Below are 19925 nucleotides of genomic sequence, written 5' to 3' on the forward strand. Positions count from 1 at the left end.
TGTATGATCTTCCAGCATATTATGCTGGACCGGTACTCCAGTATATTATGCTGGAATTCCAGTAAAAAATTTCATTAACTAAGATAAACCCAAAATCACCACCCTCCGTACGAAACAAACTCCTTGTGTATCTCCCTCCTTTCTTCCCTAGTCCAACAAACAGTATATCTTTTATATGCGCGTACCTTAATTTTTATTTTTATTTTTAAATAAGTTTGATACAAATGAAACACGAATAAGCATATTTAAACTTGGGATTTTTACCTAATTATACTATATTAGAAACTTAATTACCTATCTTCTCTATGTTTTGTAGTTTTTAAGAAGTATCTAGGTTTTTCTTACAAATTATGTAGATTGCTCCTTAAATGGCTCTTACCCCATTATTATTGCCTTCAATTAAAGGATTCCTTCTTTTTTTCCCTCTCCTCTTCTCTCCTTCCTTTTTTTTACATCAAAATCCCTTAATTTACGCCAGAATCTCCATCTTTTCTCTTCCTACCATTGCCAACAATTTTATATTATTAAAAATCATCAACTGTATCGTTCTTTTGCTGGGAGATTGGACAACACTGAAAACGAAGAAAGATTCAGAAATTGTACGATAATTGTATCATTGTATTTGAATTATATCGGATACATCAATGCCTAAAACATAATTGTATCATATTTGTATCACAATTGTGTCTAACTTGTATATGGTGCATTAATACCCAAAATAATACCCGATACAATACTAATAAATTAATATATAATTATCATATATTTGTGATACAAATCGTGAAAGTCTTCACGAACTCACAACTGCTCGTAACAATATACATGAATATACAATTATCCTACATTTATAATACAATCCCTTCAACAATTATGATACATATACAATTATAATACAATCGTGATACATTTCCGAAAAATTGTGATACAATTATGATCTTCATCTTCTTCAAGTTTCAATCACAACTCTACACCAAAAATCTAATATAATAATTGTATTAGTATTGTATCAAGTATTATTTTGGGTATTGATGTATCATATACAAGTGACATAGAATAAAGATTTTGGAAAATAAGAAAACAAGATTCAAAACAAGAGAGAAATCAGATATTAAAAGCTTTGGAAGAGGAAAGAATCTGCAATTTTGGGATTATAACAGTGGACGATTGAAAGAGAGAAATCGGATATCAAAAGCTTTGGAAGAGGAGTGAGTAAGCGAGATTTTTGGGTTAGAAAGATTTTGGGTATCAGTGGGAGAAATCTTGCGGTGGGTAAGTAAAAATATGGGTAATTGTTAAAGAAAGAGAGAAGAATCTTAAATGTAGGGGGATTATGTGTAACTGATACGTTATATTTAAGGTATGTTTCATTTTCTCCTTTTTATGATTTTGTATAGAACTAGTAAATATAGGTATATAAATTAATTAACATGGAACCTAAATAAAGGTAGTAAATAGGTTTCTATTATAGTATAGCTAGATAAAAATTCCTTTAAACTTGGATTGTCAGCTTTGACTAGAGGCCCAAAGTCATAACGGCTGAATGTTGGCCCAAGCCCAAAGCTCAAATCCGTTACATCCAGATTGCAAACACCTCATCAGCTTCCCGCTCTCTCCAGAATTTTCTGGTGTAATCCCGTTCCTTCTCCGTCTTCTCGCCGCCACAACGTGTACTTCTTCCCGAACCCAGTAGAATTTGTTCGACCCTTCCCCTCCGAATCATATATATACCCACATTGCCACGCCTTTTGCTACAACGAAAACCAAAGAACAAAGAAAAATCTCGGTAAACAATCCACAAATAATTTTCCAGTCTCCCTCAAAGAAAAAAAAAACCAACCGTTGTTTCTTCAAATACTCACAGTTCTATAATGGCTAAAGCTGATGTGGTGTTTTGATGTTGTTTGGAGTGTTCCGAAGGTTTGAATAAATTTGAATGGTGGTATGTGACTTGTTGGTATTTTTGGTTGAGGTTCCGAGGGCCTCGGGATGAATTCGGATGGTTAACAGAAAAATTGGAATTTTAGTTTGTGTAGCTGAAGCTGCTGCTGCTGTTATTTCTGCACCTGCGGATTGGGGACCGCAGGTGCGAGGCCGCAGATGCGAAAAGGAGATCGCAGATGCAGAAATTGGCTAATTGGAGCTTGAGCGCAGGTGCAGAGGTGTTGTCACACCTGCGAGCCCGCAGGTGTGAGGGGTTGAAATGGGCGGATAAGTGGAATCCGCAGATGCGGCAGTGCAGGTGCGCGAGTGTGGACCACAGGTGCGAGACTTCTGGACAGAAAGTATAAAATCCGTACTTCGCGAATTTTTGCCCATTCTTCACCATTGTTGGCCGAATTTTGAGCTTTGGGCAGTGATTTTCAAGAGGGAATCGAGAGATATCAGTGAGGTAAGTTCTTGGGCTCTATTACTTGTGTTTTTGATGATTTTCTCACTGTTTAATTTGGAGATTTGAGGGACCATTTGAGGTCGGATTTTCATGAATTTGGTATGTATAGAATCGGGAGTGAAAGGAGTTTATGATTTTGCGATTTTTGTCGGATTCCGAGATGTGGGCCGGGGGCCGAATTTGGGAGAATTTCGGGATTTTGGTATAATTTGATAATTTTTCGTATGGAATTGGTTCATTGGCCTATATTGATTGCATTGTATTGCTTTTGGTCAGACTCGGGACGTTCAGAGGCCGATTCTAGAGACAATGGCGTCACGGAGTAGGGATTTGACCGGTTTGAGGTAAGTAATGATTGCAAATCTTGCCGTGAGGGTATGAAGCCCCGAATTTCACATCGTTTCACTATTTTGAGGTGACGCACGTGCAAGATGACGAGCGTGTGGGCGTGCACCGTTGGAGATTGTGACTTGGTCCGTCCCGTAGCATTTATTAAGTTGCGTATTTGACTGAAAACTATATGATATGTGTTTTAGAAAGAATTCCTATAATTTGGGCTGAATGCCATATTTGGGCCTCGTGCCAAGCTGTTTGGACACTTAGGGGCCTTTTCTATTATTTTCTCACTATTTTGACGTAAGAGTTGTACTCAGTCATGCTATATTTTACTGATTTCACAACTCAGTCTTTATTACTCCGTTTTGATGCATAAAATGATATTTTGGACTGAGCACCATGTTTTACTGATAGCCCGAGCGGCTTGAGAGTTTTCTGACTGAGTGACCGAGGGCCTGTGTTGTGAGGATATTATGGGATCGGGCTGCGCGCCGCAGCATGTTACTGATTTGTGATTATGAGAGGCCGAGGGCCTGATTGATTATGCCACGAGGTGGCTTGTCATAGCGCTTGGGCTGTAGGAGCCCTTCCGGATCTGCACACCCCCAGTGAGCGCGGGTACCCTGAGTGAGTGATATGATGTTTTGCCCGAGGAACTATTCTTGATTCATGTTGTGCCCGAGGGGCTGTTTACGAGTGACTGTGAGGTTTGCCCGAGGGGCTGATTCTGAGTGATGTTATGCCCGAGGGGCAGTTTATGATTCATTTTGCCCGATGGGCTGTATACGAACTATGTTTCTATCTGAGGGGCTGTTTTTATGATTTTCATCACTTTTACTCTTAATCGCATTGATAGCCTGTTTGGCCAAGCTTCTTTTTGGCCAAAAGTATTTTTTTTTTGGCCAAAAGCACTTTTGGCCAAAAATTGAGGTGTTTGGCCAAGCTTTTGGAAGGAAAAAAAGTGCTTTTGAGGAGAAGCAGAAAAAAGTAGCTTCTCTCCAAAAGCACTTTTTTTAGAAGCACTTTTGAGAAAAATACACTTAAAAGCAGTTTTTTAAAGCTTGGCCAAACACTAATTGCTGTTCAGAAGTGCTTTTCAAACTAATTAGCCAAACACAAATTGCTTCTCACCAAAAGTACTTTTGAGAAAAGCACTTCTGAAAAAAAACACTTCTCAAAATAAGCTGATTTTTACAGCTTGGCTAAACGGGCTATGAGCCTCTGTTGAAACTGTTGAAAGGCATCTTCAAATGATTTTTACTGAAAACTGGATTTTAAACGAGATGATTTGACTCATATACCGGTTTGAAAGCATGTTGTACTTACTGAGTTTTCTTGATGTGGATTTACGTGTTTCCGACTGCTCAGTCTTTATTTACCTTTATTACTTACTGAGTTGGCATACTCACATTACTCCCTGCACCTTGTGTGCAGATCCAGGGATTGCTGGACGTGCTAGCAAGCGTCGATTCTCATCCGCCGCGGATACTTGGAGTTGGCAAGGTAGCTTCATGGCGTTCGTAGCCTTGCTCTTCTCCCCCCTATCTCCCTATAGTCATTAGTAGTTGATTTCCAAACTATTTTAGTCTTATTTTATTTCGGAACAGTTGTAGTATTTGCTCATGACTTAGTGACACCCGAGGTCGGGCTTTTATTTTCGCATTTTGGTTTTGAATTTATTCCTTTTTATGGAAATTTCAGTATGAAAAAGGTTGTTAGTTAAATTTTAATGAAATGTTGAATTATTTTGGGAATGTGTCGGCTAGCCTAATTCCATGATAGGTGCCATCACGACCGGGTTGATTTTGGGGTCGTGAGACAAACGGAATAACAAAACGGATACAAGTTAAAAAAGGGGCGACCAAATAGGGCGCCCCATGCAATTTTAGCTGACTTTGATCATCTGGAGGCCCAAAGTCATAGCGGCTGAATGTTGGCCCATAGCCTAAAGCTCAAATCATTAAGTCCAGATTGCAAACACCTCATCAGCTTCCCGCTCTCTCCAGAATTTTCTGGTGTAATCCCGTTCCTTCTCCGTCGCCGCAACGTGTACTTCTTCCCGAACCCAGTAGAATTTGTTCGACCCTTCCCCTCCGAATCATATATATACCCACATTGCCACGCCTTTTGCTACAACGAAAACCAAAGAACAAAGAAAAATCTCCGTAAACACTCTCCAAATAACTCTCCAATCTCCTTTCGAAAAAACCAACCTTTGTTTCTTGAAATACTCACAGTTCTATAATGGCTAAAGCTGAAGGAAAAGCTATTGGCATCGATCTCGGCACAACTTACAGTTGTGTTGGGGTATGGCAAAATGATCGTGTAGAAATCATCCCAAATGATCAGGGCAACAGAACAACACCATCCTACGTTGCCTTCACAGATACAGAACGGCTTATCGGCGACGCAGCCAAGAATCAGGTGGCTATGAACCCGCAAAACACCGTTTTCGACGCTAAGCGTTTAATTGGTCGTCGATTCTCTGACCCTACTGTCCAGAGTGACATGAAGCACTGGCCGTTTAAGGTTGTTTCCGGTCCAGGCGACAAGCCCATGATCGTTGTCCAATATAAAGGTGAAGAGAAACAGTTTGCTCCTGAGGAGATTTCGTCTATGGTTTTGACGAAGATGAAGGAAGTAGCTGAAGCCTTTTTGGGACAAACTGTTAAAAATGCTGTAGTTACAGTTCCTGCTTATTTTAATGATTCTCAAAGGCAGGCTACGAAAGATGCAGGAGCTATTTCGGGGCTTAATGTTATGAGGATTATTAACGAGCCTACAGCTGCAGCAATTGCTTATGGTTTGGATAAAAAGGCGTCGAAAAGTGGCGAAAAGAACGTGTTGATTTTTGATCTTGGTGGTGGAACCTTTGATGTTTCGTTATTGACTATTGAAGAAGGAATTTTTGAAGTTAAGGCGACGGCTGGTGATACGCATTTGGGCGGTGAAGATTTTGACAATAGACTTGTTAATCACTTTGTGCAAGAGTTCAAAAGGAAGCACAAGAAGGATATTAGCGGCAATGCTAGAGCTCTGAGGAGGTTAAGGACTGCTTGCGAAAGGGCGAAAAGGACTCTCTCGTCGACTGCTCAGACAACGATTGAGATCGATTCTCTGTACGAGGGTATTGATTTCTATGCTACTATTACAAGGGCAAGATTTGAGGAGATGAACATGGATTTGTTCAGAAAGTGTATGGAACCTGTGGAGAAATGTTTAAGGGATGCAAAGATTGACAAGAGCCATGTTCATGATGTGGTTCTTGTTGGTGGCTCCACTAGGATTCCCAAAGTGCAGCAATTGTTGCAAGATTTTTTCAATGGTAAGGAGCTTTGTAAGAGTATTAATCCTGATGAGGCTGTGGCTTATGGTGCTGCTGTTCAAGCTGCAATTTTGAGTGGAGAAGGTGACCAAAAAGTTCAAGATTTGCTGCTTCTTGATGTCACACCTCTCAGTCTTGGTCTTGAAACTGCTGGTGGTGTGATGACTGTTTTGATTCCAAGAAATACAACCATTCCGACAAAGAAAGAGCAAATCTTTTCGACTTATTCGGACAATCAACCAGGTGTGCTCATTCAGGTGTATGAAGGAGAAAGGCCAATGACTAAAGACAACAACCTTCTTGGGAAATTTGAGCTCAAGGGTATTCCACCAGCACCAAGAGGAGTACCTCAGGTCAATGTTTGTTTTGACATTGATGCTAATGGTATTCTCAACGTGTCGGCTGAGGACAAGACTGCTGGTGTGAAGAACAAGATTACCATTACAAATGATAAAGGAAGGTTAAGCAAGGAAGAAATTGAGAGGTTGGTTCAAGAAGCTGAGAGGTATAAGGCAGAGGATGAGTCGATGAAGAAAAAAGTCGAGGCGAAGAATGCATTGGAGAATTATGCCTACAACATGAGGAATACAGTGAGGGATGAGAAATTCTCAGGGAAATTGGATCCTTCTGATAAGCAGAAGATTGAAAAGGCTGTGGACGAGACGATTGATTGGTTGGAAGGGAATCAATTGGCTGAAGTAGATGAATTTGAGGATAAACTGAAGGAGTTGGAGAACTTGTGCAACCCAATTATCGCGAAAATGTACCAAGGTGGAGATGTGCCCATGGGAGGCAGTGCTGACACTGGAGCTGGTTATGGTAAAGCTGGATCAACAAATAATGGTGCAGGGCCTAAAATTGAAGAAGTGGATTAAAGATGATATGTTACTTTGCTGGATATTTTTGTTTTAGTTATCTACTAGTTAGTTATTACTTTGAGTTGCAGGAAGTTGTTGAGTGTCCAGTTTTTGTGAGAGAGAAACAATTACTATAAACTATGTAAATCTCTATGTTTATCTAAATAAAACTCATTTTTCATCTTAGTTCTTTTCCAACTATATTTAGAGTTTGGTTATGTGATTTATTTGCTTCTTATCTGCAATTTCTTGCAATATCTTGATTGACTGATGTAGCACAATGCAAATAACGTTTCAAAAGTAGGACATAGAAATTACCAATAGCATGAAAGCTACAACATTAACTTTAAATATTTGCAGAGGTAACCAAGAGTTATGTGTAGCAGTAAAATTGATATGTTGGCTTCTGTATAGTATCCGAGATTGAGTAGCGTGTAAATACAGAAAAGTCGAATGCCAAATAAAAAAAATTTCACGATATGTTTAGCGATCACAATGATTTCTCTCATTTAGGTGTGTGAAGGAGAGGCCGATGACCAAGCATAATAATCATCTTATGAAATTTGAGCTCTAAGGGTATCCCACACTAGCATTAAGAGGTGTGACACAGATCAATATCTGCTTTGACATTTTTGCTAACAGCATACTGAATATGTCAGCCGAGAACAAAGAATGAAGAAGCTGAGAGGCACAAAACGCATTCAAGAACTATGCCTATAAGATGAGGAATACAGTGAGGGATGAGAGATCCTTTGCGAAATTGTATCCTTCGGACAACCAGAAGATTTAAAAGGGCTGTGGACGAGACAATTGACTGGCTGGATGGGAACAAATATGCAGAGGTGAATTTAGCCCGCCAGCCAACCCGAGTTCAAGCTGAGCTCAAGAGGTGATCGCTTTTTTCCCCTCTAAATTAGGGAAGTTGCATAACCAAGAATGCATTACTTTTGAGGCCCTACAAACATGCCTGAGGAAGTGAGGCCTCTATGAGAAAACTTCAGTTAGACTCTTTTAACACTTTGGTTAGAAGAAAAAAGGAGGGCATCATATTCTCTTGAGTAGATGGAAAAAATAAATAACAGAACGTCTAGAAAATGTTGGAATTTAACCCTTTATTCTCAACCATCAGCTGTCAAGAATGTGTCAATGTCAGCTTTAAGAAGCATCAAAGCATAACAATGTCTATCTGTGTTGCCACAAATAATATAAGGGAACCACTTTGACCTGATCTGATAAGCTATAAGCCACCTTGCCCACAACTGCACCAACACTAATTAGAAGATTCCAAACACTTCAACTACAAAACAACACACTCTTTCAAGTTTGTTAAGCATTCAAAATCCTATTTAGCATGAAATAACATGTGTCACACTCACACATGGATGATCAAAAAATGATGGATTATATCTTAAATTTGATTACTTTTGTTAAGAATACAATTTCTAATGAGCATAAAATGGTTAACTTTGCTCTTCAAATGTACTACAGCTAGGTTGTTCATATGCACAAGTTAAAGAGGAACTTTCGCATAGAATACAAAAAGGCAAGTCTCAAAGACCAAAAACATTTTGGTCCCATCTCTGGGGTTGAGGCATATGATATTAAAAAGTGAATGAAGATTAAAGGAAAAGGGGAAGGGGACCAAATTTGAGAAAAAGTAGCAATAACATAACACCACCTAGAAGAAGAAGATCCTATATAACAACCTGTATACTCATCAAGATTAGCCCTAGCTTTGGTCCAAAGCTAAATAGTTCACCATTATTCACTCACCACCGCCTAATTTTCGTACTTTTGCTCTTTTAATTCTATCCTTTTTCGACAGGCTATAAGAAAAGGAAAGACTAGTGAGACCAATAAAGACATTTAGATCCAACGAAAAATGAGAATTGCTTTCTTTCCTTGTTTCTGTATCCTGTTATACACTGTAGCAGTAACAATCAGGGCTTCTGAAATTTCTCATACATCTAAAAACAGAGATGTCCATGTCTCGGAACATCTTGCTCGTGCACCAGAAAGAAACAGTGAGAGCGCTGTTGCAAACATAAGTGACAACAGCAAGGTTGAGTTAGCAACCAAGAATTTTATACCAGATGTTGAGAAAAATCAGAGAGGAAAGGGATCAAATGGGGGTGGAAGTATTGCTCGTCAGCCACGTACTATTAGAAATTCAGCTGTAACACTTAAGAGGCCCTCCATCTCCATGTCAACTACTGATTTAATGTCTAGCTTGCTTGTTTTCCTGGTTTTGCGCTTTGTCATTCCCTAAGGTGTTCGAAGGACAGATCAAACATTTTTCTTTCTTTTTTCAGTTATCCTCATTGTGGTTGTGACTCTGTGAGTAAGATTCTGTTGGTTTCTTTAAGTAAAGTTGTATGTCTATTAATAAACAGATGTGTTGTGTAACATGGTAAGATTGGTGATGCATCATACAAGTCTTTCATCAGTGTGTATTACAGCAAAAATATGATCAAGCAGTCATGTACACAGAACATGAATTAATCAGTGCGAAGAACTCTTTTACTAACACTGCTAAAATGTTACAGATTGGAAATTTTGGGACCAATGTCTGTTAGACAAGTTTATAGAAAATGCTTTTAGTGTTTTTCTATGTCAAGGGAAGAAGCAATTTATATGTTTTACGGTGTCAATTGGTGGTGCTCTAGCAACGTAGCAAACTTTAACACCGCTGATGGAAATAGTTAACTCGTCCTTAGTGTCAAATCTGACTCCTATTTTTATGTAATACTCAACAGGGAGATCGTGGGTAGCTGTAATAAACAGGTTGAGCATATTATAACTTCTTATACACTCTGCTTAAGTCAGTATATGCAATATGATATCTCTAGTTTTTCATAGTAACCAGATGCACACAAGTTCTTTTCCCAGAACGGCTTTTTCCACTCAACATGTCCTAAAAATGTCGCTACAATCTAAGGAAGTGAAAATAACTTGAGGTCTCTCACAGCACAAAACACTAACAGTTCAGCTATAAGAATTTAATCCATGCAGCATACAAGCAGAAATAGAACTGAAGTCTATTATGAATATGACCGAAGTTCCACTGAGGAAAAAAGAAGAAGAAAGAACAACCTCCAATGAAAAAAATAAAAAGAGTCTCTTTTACATGTCCATCAATATAAACCCCAAAAGAAGCAGCACACAGATTTGGTTTCTTTCAAAAGTCATACAAGAACTTCTCAAAAAGTTTCATGTGTTCTGCTTGTAGCGAGATGGCAACTGATTGACTGCCATCATTGGTAGGACTTGGTAATATAAAGCTTAAACCTTCATAAGCAATACCACCAGGTCCCATAAATATAGGCCTACCCCAGCCAAAATCAGCATCATGAATTGGCAGCCTAGACCAACTAGTTATTCCTAAATTGGGGCACTTAAATGTATGTGCACCACGAACAAGAGCCTTTAAGTCAGGCTGCAACTCCAAATAATCAAGAGCTGATCTTAAATAGTCATTGTCCATTCTAGCCAATGCATCGTGTAATTTACTGGCAGCATACCAAATAGGCTTTGATTGGATATCACCAGCCACTGCAATAGGAGTAGTAGTAAATATCACATTACCGAAATAGCCTGGTGGGAGAGAGGGCCGAAGCCTGGAACGTCCATCAGTTGCTATGTACAATTTGGTTTCTTGATCATGAGCGAGTCCTCGTGCCATGCACGTGGAGCGCCACACATGTCCTGCCAACATCTCATAGGAGCTGTAGTTAACAGTATTTCCATCTTCCTTGGACTTGGCTTTGAGGGTATTGATTTGATCACGGGTTAATTTGAAGATGGACACGCTGGTTTCAGGAACAACTTCAGGGTTGGTGGTGTTTTCCGGAGTTACTTTGAGAGTGGGAGGTGGCTGGTACTCGACGTGGGGAAACTGAGGCTGAGGTGGATCACGAGCACGGAGGAGGGTCCGGTCTATAAAAGGTGGGATGGTGAGGTCCAGACCACGAGCCATATCGGACCATGTGTTGATGAAGTGAAGACCAGAAGCTCCATCTGCTGCGTGATGTTGCATGCCCACACCAAGGGAAACTCCCCCACATTTGAAATGTGTTATCTGTTCAACAGATTGAAATATCAATTTAGTGATCATCCGAAAATTACAGAAAATATCCAAGTCAAAGCAGAAAAGAAGAAAAACTAGAGTCCGATCAAACAAGATAAGGTGGGATTATGCGAACAACAATGCATTGATCTAAACATGAGTATTGGTGGGATAAGGGTCGCAATTAAATTAGTGGTAACTTGTCTTCAATCTAAATGTATAATGTAATTATTTACTTTAATCCAAACTAATATACTACTGTAACACTTGGGGTGTGTTTTGTACTAAGGAAGTTATTCATGAAAATGTCTTTATCTTATTTTTAATCATTTTCATGTTTTGATTGGAAAAATAATTGGTGACACAGTAATTGTACAAATTTTTAAAGCACTACAAAACCAACTCTCCTTTAATAGATGTAAATAATATAAGAATAACAATAGTAAAAGGTCTCCTTTTCCCTCCCCTTCTTTAAAATTTGATTATTTAATAGTTCTTGTGTAGTATTAAACATGAGTCCATTACTCAAATGGTCACTCAACTATCAGAAATTACCTACTAAAGTCATCTTTCTTCGTTTGTAACAGCAAAATCACTAAACTATGTCTACAGCACTCAGAAGGCCACTCAACTAGATTTCTCAAACTTTTGATTGCCAAATACCTATTGTTACCCCCCAAAATATAAACTTTTATCATCTTTTTATTTTTTAACTTTTTAATTTTTTTCTCTTTTTAATTTATATTATGGACTTACCTATAGAATAAATAAATTTTATTTATAATTTAAAAATAAAAATAGTATTTAAGCATATATAATGTTGGAATAATAAAATATTGAGCATAGTAAAAAAAATTAATTAGAACGATTTGTTTGTAAGAATAATTTTGATATTAACAACAAAACTCAAAAATTTATTTACACAATTGAGAATGAAATAAAATAAAATTTTTATTATATATTCCATGCACATAATATAAAAAATATAATTATTTAAAAAATAAAGGTATTTTTATAATATAATATATTATATATTTTTGAATAGTAAACTCAATCAAATTATTATTCCGACGTTATATATGCTAAGAAACTAATTTTTAATTTTATAAATAATTTTTTTTGTTCTATAGGTAAGTCTATAATATAGATTAAAAAGAGAAAATCTTAATATCACAAAAAGTAAAAAAAAAAAAAAAAGAAGAAGAAGAAGAAGAAGAAGAAGATAAAAGTTGATAATTAAATGGTGAAATAGGTATTTGACAATCAAAAGTTTGAGAAATCTGATTGAGTGACCTTCTGAGTGCTGTAGGCATATTTAAGTGACTTTTCTGTTACAAACGAAATAAAGATGACTTTACTAAATAATTTCGGATAGTTGAGCGACCATTTAAGTAATGGAGCCTATTAAACATTTATACCCATATAGTGCTATAAGTAATGAATGTGATAAGAAATCAAGAATAGCCGACGAAATTAAGAATCAAAATACAAAACAGTTTATACTGGTATATAGAAGTAAGACCCAGAAGAAAAATATAGAAGTAAATAAAAATGATAGGTGGCAGCAGGGTTAGGTGGAGAGGGGAAAGAGAAACGAATGAAAACGTAAAGCCACCTTAATTCGTCCAATATTGACTTCCAAATTTAGCCACTCCTGAACTTTTTTCGCTTCATATGTTTATCAAATATTAAATCAAAGGACCATTATAAAGTTGAGTCTATCCATTTTTTTCAAATGTTTTTTTAATTGTGCGAGGGAGGGGTGGACGAGCCCAAATACTTCCTCCGTCTCAATTATGTGGCATAGTTGATCGAGAATTTTATTTAAGAAAAGAAAAAAGACTTTTAAAACTTATAATTTTAAATATTTTATAATATTTTTGTTGCTATAAAAGCATATCATTAAGATTATTTGAAGTTAAATTATTTTTAAATATAAAAATATATTATTTTTAAAATGAATTAATAAAAAAAATATTGACACAAAATAAATTGAAAAGAGTTTGACCACTAATATGGCATCCTTGTGCCCTTTTGGTTTTTTTGGGTGTGTTTTAGGCCTTCGTGGCTTTTACAATGTTGAATTTAAGAAAATGTCTTTTTTAGATCTCTTACGCGTAAAAGGTAGATCTCTTATGTGTAAAACTAAATCATCTATGTATAAAAAAAGAGATGAGATCATAGAACTAAATACAAATTTGTAATGGACCACAAAACCAATTGACTCCGCCCATTAAGAAAATACTAAATTCTATACAAAAATACCTAGTATGACTAAACTACCCTTAATTAAATATTTAATGTGAGTAAGAAAACTTTTTAAATTTTAGGGATATGTATATAAGGGTAATTTTGTCAAAACAAATTGAATTATTTATTGATTATATAAATGAACACTTATTTTGGACTAAAATAAAAAATTAAATTGGTGGCTGTGAACCGGACGGAGTAAAACTTGTACCCAAAGTCAACCCTGGCGTTCAACAACTTTTCTTATTTCGAAATGTAGTCAACTAGTCCGATTTTTTATTTTATTTTCCCAATGGAAGCAATATGCATTAATCAAACACCATTAGTCAGCCGAAAATGGAGTCTTTGGTTAATTAACTTGATCATCGTTTCCTATGCTTGTAGACCTGAAACTATATATTCTGTTTGTTTCATTTCATATATCTTAGTTTAGTCAGGCATGTAATTTAAAAATATATTTAAGACTTTCTAATCTTGATGAATCTTAAATATATTTATGTCATTTATATAAAGAGGTGTCATCAGTAAAATGAAAATATTAAAATTAAATTCTTTCTAACTATAAAAAGGCAACATTTATTGTGAAACAAATTAATAGAAAATAAGAAAAGAAATTGAAACGGAAGAAAGTACTTCTTTGTGGCTGTTTCGCCTATTGCTTTTGAGTTTTGACGTTTCTAGAAACAAAAAAAGGCGGACAAAATAATTTATTTGCGTGCCTGTTTTCATATTCAACTATTCGAAGCAACAGATAGCCATATTATTTTTAATAGAAACTTATGGGGTTTAACATTTAGCCACATATATTCAAAGTTAAGAATTCATGGTAACCAAAAACGTACCTGCAACACTAAGAGAGCATAAGATTGAATTCCTTGTGAGTAATCAACGGCGGGGATGAGTTGACGGAGTTCCAACGTCGGTGCAAAATCACCAAAATCATCCACCACACCATCCGACTCAGCTTCCACAAAAAGCACTCCCTGACCTTTACAGTCAATTTCAATACGACCATCCTCGTCCCTACACAGTCTCCCTGCCATAGGATAAAACGGCACAAGTGCTTTGCTTAGAGCTTCCTTAAGCACCTTTCCGTCGAAGAAATTTGGGGATCCAGTCGGCCTGTAAAAGTAAACACTAGGCGTGTGGAAATTCGGCACCACCAAATCCACATTTGAGTTCCACAGCCTCTGTTGCGGCGTCTCAGTCGCCGGCTTCACCATCGTTGATTCTCTCACCTCAATCTTCATCGTTGATCAACCGGTTCAATTCCCTGAAATGAATTCAAAAAACTTCTCTATATTAACTGACCGAGATTACGAACTTATGAACTGATCGAAATTCATTTTCAATTATCCACTATGAATGTGATGGGCCACCTACTTTCCATGTTAAATACCTATCATTAACATTTATTCTAGTTTTTCTCGGCCTCGTAAAATGAAATACACATAATATAAATGGAAAAATGGTATGGAGTTAACTAAATTACCTTGTAAATAAAAGCGGAGTTGAGCTTTTCTTCCTTTTTGTTATGGGTACAGTATGGTTGGAAATGGGTTGAGAAATATAATGAATACACTAAGTTTCTTATAATATAGTATTCGGGGAGGTCGGACTTGGTATATTGGGGCTCGAAATTTGACTTCACCTACCGCGCCTCTTCGATATGACTAATCCCCTAAAGTCCTGCTGCTCACGTCTACCCGAACTTTTCTTCGGCCATTATTAGAAAGTAATATTCAAAATATGAAGATATTAATATTCATTTCGATTCATATCATGTCTTTTAAGATTTTATCTACTTTAGAAAAATATTTACTAATTTTAATAATAGAATCTTTCTAAATTACTTGTTGATTAATCTTCCTTATACGTCTCATTTAATAAATTTGCAAGGGTCAAAATCTGACCTTGGGTTAGTCATCCCTAAGAGGAACGATATGGGGTCGACCAAGTCGTAGTCGTGCCCACAAGGCAAGATGGCAAAGGACACCTCGGCCATCGTCGGGGCCAGACTGTAAGAAAGCTTACGTCGCGGAACCAGTGTAGCGGTCAAGCAATTGAAAGAGGGCGTGGTATCGAGAAAGTACGCTGGTCAAAGACCATTGGACAAATGTGGAAGCTGCTAATATAAATAGGGCAGCTAAACCCAAAAGAGGGGGGGGGGGGAATCAAGAGAACCTCTGAGGGAAGAACAACTCCTTCACTCTTGTTCTATTTCTCCCATGTTCATGATACGAATCGGTCATAGATGTAAGCTTATCACATATGATTGATGCATAATTATTGTATGAAGAAATATTAGCCATGATTATTCTTCTTCTTCATTTTTTCTCTATCCTGCATATCTAGATCTGGGATTAATTATGTTTAGCTAAGATTTACCTTCTTTAATTCTAACAATAAGTTCGACAGGAGGGTTTTATACTTTTTTGTTCAAACAATTTGGCGCTGTCTGTGGGCTTCAGATCTAGAACCGACGAAATGCCGACACCCACTTGAAAGAGCGGTAAATAAACCGTCGAAGACGACAATACTAACCCAGGTCAGGCTGCCATATAAGAGCAGAAGTTACAACCAGTATCTCTGCAAAACCCACATCTTGCCAATAGCGACAGGGTTGGCACGACACACATACGCTCGAAATAGGATCATGGTCATCTGACATGGCCACATCCCCATTCGACGCATCTTACTTACCTATATTAACCTATATTAGCCCGTATTCCTAACCCTTATGAAAGGACGGGAGCTTACCGCGCGGTCCTAGTGGGATGGGTACACATATTAGCCCATGTCCCTTGTTACGGATATAAATCGAACGATATCGGACCGGGACTTGATTCCAACACTTCAACAAGCAAGGTGGGTTCAACCCGCGCGAATCTCAGACGCTATTACAGATGGAGCCGAATACGGCTGTCAAATCTAAAACCAGGCAGGGCGAGTAACTCTACAATGAAGCTCGCTTTGCTGACCCGTCAAATCGAGGTACGGAAAAATTTATTTTGGTCTATCCTCTATTGTTGATTTAGATAGGAACACGGGCACTTTCCTGGGCAAGAGAGCAAGGGAGCAATCCAACTAGAGACAAAGGAAGGAAAATCACTACCAAACAATTGGAACGTCGCTCAACTCAAATACTTCGACTTCTGAAAAAGGAAGCCCCCCAAAATCGTACTCTTTTTCCCTCACCCGGATTTTGTCTCAATCGGGTTTTCCCGGGTAGGCTTTCAACGAGGCGACAAAGGATACGTCTCGAAGTTCAAAGTATAGTTCATCGCCCGCCTGCCGATCGTCTCTCCAGGCCGAACGATAAAGGGACTAGATACAGGGAAACTTCTCCAATATATGTATGAAATGGACATGTATAGTACTCTCCAATGAATGAAACAAAGCAACATTTTGCACTCCCCATCAAGGTAGTTTACAAAGCAAGCATAATTAAGAAAATTGGGACTCACCCAGGAAATACACTGTTATTCTACAATGCAAGAAAAATTAAGCAAACTCGGACTCACCCAGGATATACACAGTATTCTACAACGAAAGCAAAATTAAGCAAACCGGGACTCACCTGGGGAACACCCAATATTCTCCGGGAAAAACAAAACCGAGAATGCCGGGATTCACTCCGACGTATATACAAACAGTACCACAACTTGTGAAATTCTCCAAAAATCTAACAGAATCGCAACGGGTTAACATTTTGACCTAAGCTCGAAATAACACCCATACGGCCCAGGGCCATCGCCAAAAGAAGAATTCGACCTCGTTCGAAGCGCAACGGGTTAACATTTCGACCTAAGATCGAAATAATACCTCTACGGCCAAGGGCCATCGCCAAAAGAAGAATTCGACCTCGTTCGAATCACAACGGGTTAAAATTTCGACCGTAGCTCAAAATAACACCTATACAGCCAAAGGCCGCCGCCACAAGAAAAATTCGTCCTCACTCGGATTTATACGACGAGATCCTACTCGACCCGATCAGGGTCGGATTCCCAAAAGAAGAAATCAGGGATTCGCCGTACAAAAGACCGAAGATCTACGCCAAAATAAAAAATGTAAAGCAAAGGGAGAGGGGAGAATTTCAAAGGACGTACAACGACGAAACAATCCTTTTATTTAAATATGCGCGACAACTGCACCTTACATACGGCCAAAACAGGCCCAATACATAAAAAAAAAGACCTACACTAAGGTAACAACTTTTTACTCGGCGCCATCACCGTCGTTCTCCCCATCGTCATCTCCAGGTAACCCCTCCTCAGCATCAGCATCCTCGCCGGCCTCCGGCGTCTCAGGGTCGTAGCCGCAATTGACACGAGCCTCGCGTGCCTTTGTTCGGGATCCTTCATAAACAGCCTCGGAAATATTGCCCGCCTCCCACAAACTCTCGTATATGTCCCGTTGGGCCTCGGCATGAACCCAAAGCTCGTGCAGGTGGCGAGGGACAACAGCAGAGGCAGATTCCACCTGGGCCAACAATTGCGCCTTCTCAGCCTCGAGTACAGCGACCCGATCTCCCAAGTTTGAAGCTTCCCGATCAATTTCTCCAATACGCTCTTGAAGCCTCGCCTCCCTCAGTGTGGCCGTTGCCCTCTCGGATTCCTGCTCATATTGGAGGACGCATATAGTGTCCTCCAACGCCACCGCCCTTGCTAAGGCCGACACCCGAGCACTCTCGGCGCTGTCCAACTCAGACACTTTCTCTCCAGCTCGGCCAACTTCCCATCCATTAAGCAATCAAAGCCTCAATTTTGACGGCATTTTGATCGAGCCCAGATTGCAACGATAGCACCTTCGCCTGAAGATGCTCACACTCTACAGCAACCCCCTTTCCTAACTCGAGTTCTTCGTCTTTTGCACGAAGCAGCTCCTCGAGTTCGTTGTTCCTACGAATTGACTGCATTAGCTCTTGATCCCTCTTCTCCAGCTCCTCTCTGAGAGATTGATTGTCGGTGCTCGCCCTGAGCCGCTCATGCATCTCACGACATTTGTTGCGGTAGCGCTGGTACTTTTCCAGCATCTTCAGAAAAATCTTGGCCCTAGTGTCGGCCCTGCGAGCACTTTCAATCTCCAGCATGTAAGACTGAAAGCAAAAAAAAAAGGAAAGAGCGGGGTCAGTGAAGGCCGAGGCCGCCAAGAACAAAAGGAACACGAAAAGAGGGGGAAAAGAGGAAGCTTACCCTCAGGCCCATAGCGGCAACTTCGTGCATTAATTCGACGTCGCTGGCATTCCGAAGAGCCTCGCACTCTGCGGCGGAGCATAGGAGATCAAACTGCGGTACCAAATCCTCCGTATCCCGTGAAAGATTAAGCTCCGAGGGAATCTCAAGTATACGGGAGAGACCACCCGCTCTTACCACAGTACGGGTAAAGCCCTCCTCGAACATCCTAACATCATCAGGATCAAGGTCGGAGTCAGATTCGTAGTTGTCTACCAAAATGACCTTTCCCCTCTCTACGGCCGAAGAAGTTATATTTGGTCCGCGTGACGAAGGCTCGCCCAAGTCGGCAACAGTGGCCTCGGGATCCCGACTTCCTGTCGCAATAGCCCGTTGATCGTTCCCAACGACCAAAGCCTTTACCGTCGGGTTGGTCTCTGCCAACTGGCTCACCTCTGCGCCCGAGATAGTGTCACCGCCAATTTCCGGCACCGCCAAGGGAAGGTCGCCCCCTGAAGAAGCTTCGACAGAAGGGGCCACTTCGGATTCCACCCGACATCTCTTCGGCGGTCCCTCTCCGCCATTAGCACGGGAATATACACCCATTGAGCGGACAGCAGAAGCCGGAGCTTCAAGTTGAGGAACAGTTTCCATGCATACGGCCTCGTCCATAGGTATAGATTGAGCATCCCTTGACGTGGGCCGGGCAGCAGATCTCGACGCGGGCCGGGTGGAAGACATCGGTCGATGGAACGCGAGCGGAGGGGCCCTTGCCCTTCGCACTCTCCCTGTTAGCAAAACAAAAGGTCATGTGAGCTATAAGTTCGAGTTACGAGGCAAAGAACGGGGAAGTTGCGGCAAACAGACTTACTAGTTAGAGGCTTACGCCCGTATTTTTGTAAAAGGGCGCCCATTCGCGAACCCCCACCCTATGGGGAAGGATGGCATTCAACCATTCGCGGATATCATCAACAGCCGTGGGGGTAACCTCTCGGCTGCAAAAGTGAAAACAATTTAACAACACTGCCCAAAGAAAAACGGTCGACCACCACTCTGACAAGAGATACGAAGTAAAACAAGAAAGCTTACGTTCGAAGTTCCATCTCTCAGGGAACCCTGCCGAGTTTGTCACAAGGTGCTCAGTCCGCACATAAAAGTAGCTTTCCTAGAAATGGCGATTAGCTTTGTCGTCCATCTTCACCACCAGACTCTTTGTTCCTCGGTGGCGCATGTGGATCATCGTGCCTCGAATAAGTTGAGGGGCAAAAATATTGAGCATATGTCCCAAAGTGACCTCTCAACTGGAGAGCTCCGCGAACTTGAGCAGCATGAGGAACAGCTTATATACGTACGACGAAAGCTGAGTCGGGAAAACTTCGTAGAAACGGCAGAAGTCTACCACAAAGGAAGGGAGAGGAAGCGTATACCCGACAACAAAAGGGTATGCGTAGAACGCGCAGTATCCTAGGCAGTCCAAATGAACAATATCATCTCCCGTCGCCGGCAACATCTCAATATGGTTCGAAAT

General features: G+C 39.7%; 2 protein-coding genes across 2 annotated transcripts; one reads left to right on the top strand and one right to left on the bottom strand.

The window, feature by feature from the left end:
* LOC109212701 (heat shock 70 kDa protein) lies at window positions 4720-7093 on the top strand. The gene has a single exon (XM_019376375.1). The coding sequence runs from the start codon at window positions 4970-4972 to the stop codon at window positions 6923-6925; it is 1956 nt and encodes a 651-aa protein (XP_019231920.1). The 5' UTR covers window positions 4720-4969; the 3' UTR covers window positions 6926-7093.
* LOC109212708 (shikimate O-hydroxycinnamoyltransferase) lies at window positions 9875-14830 on the bottom strand. Its single transcript, XM_019376380.1, has 3 exons — window positions 14716-14830; window positions 14066-14496; window positions 9875-10985 (listed from the first exon to the last, which is right to left on the bottom strand). The coding sequence occupies exons 2-3, from the start codon at window positions 14471-14473 to the stop codon at window positions 10086-10088; spliced, it is 1308 nt and encodes a 435-aa protein (XP_019231925.1). The 5' UTR covers window positions 14474-14496; window positions 14716-14830; the 3' UTR covers window positions 9875-10085.

Source organism: Nicotiana attenuata, chromosome 2 (assembly GCF_001879085.1).
Source record: "Nicotiana attenuata strain UT chromosome 2, NIATTr2, whole genome shotgun sequence".
Taxonomy (NCBI): domain Eukaryota; kingdom Viridiplantae; phylum Streptophyta; class Magnoliopsida; order Solanales; family Solanaceae; genus Nicotiana; species Nicotiana attenuata.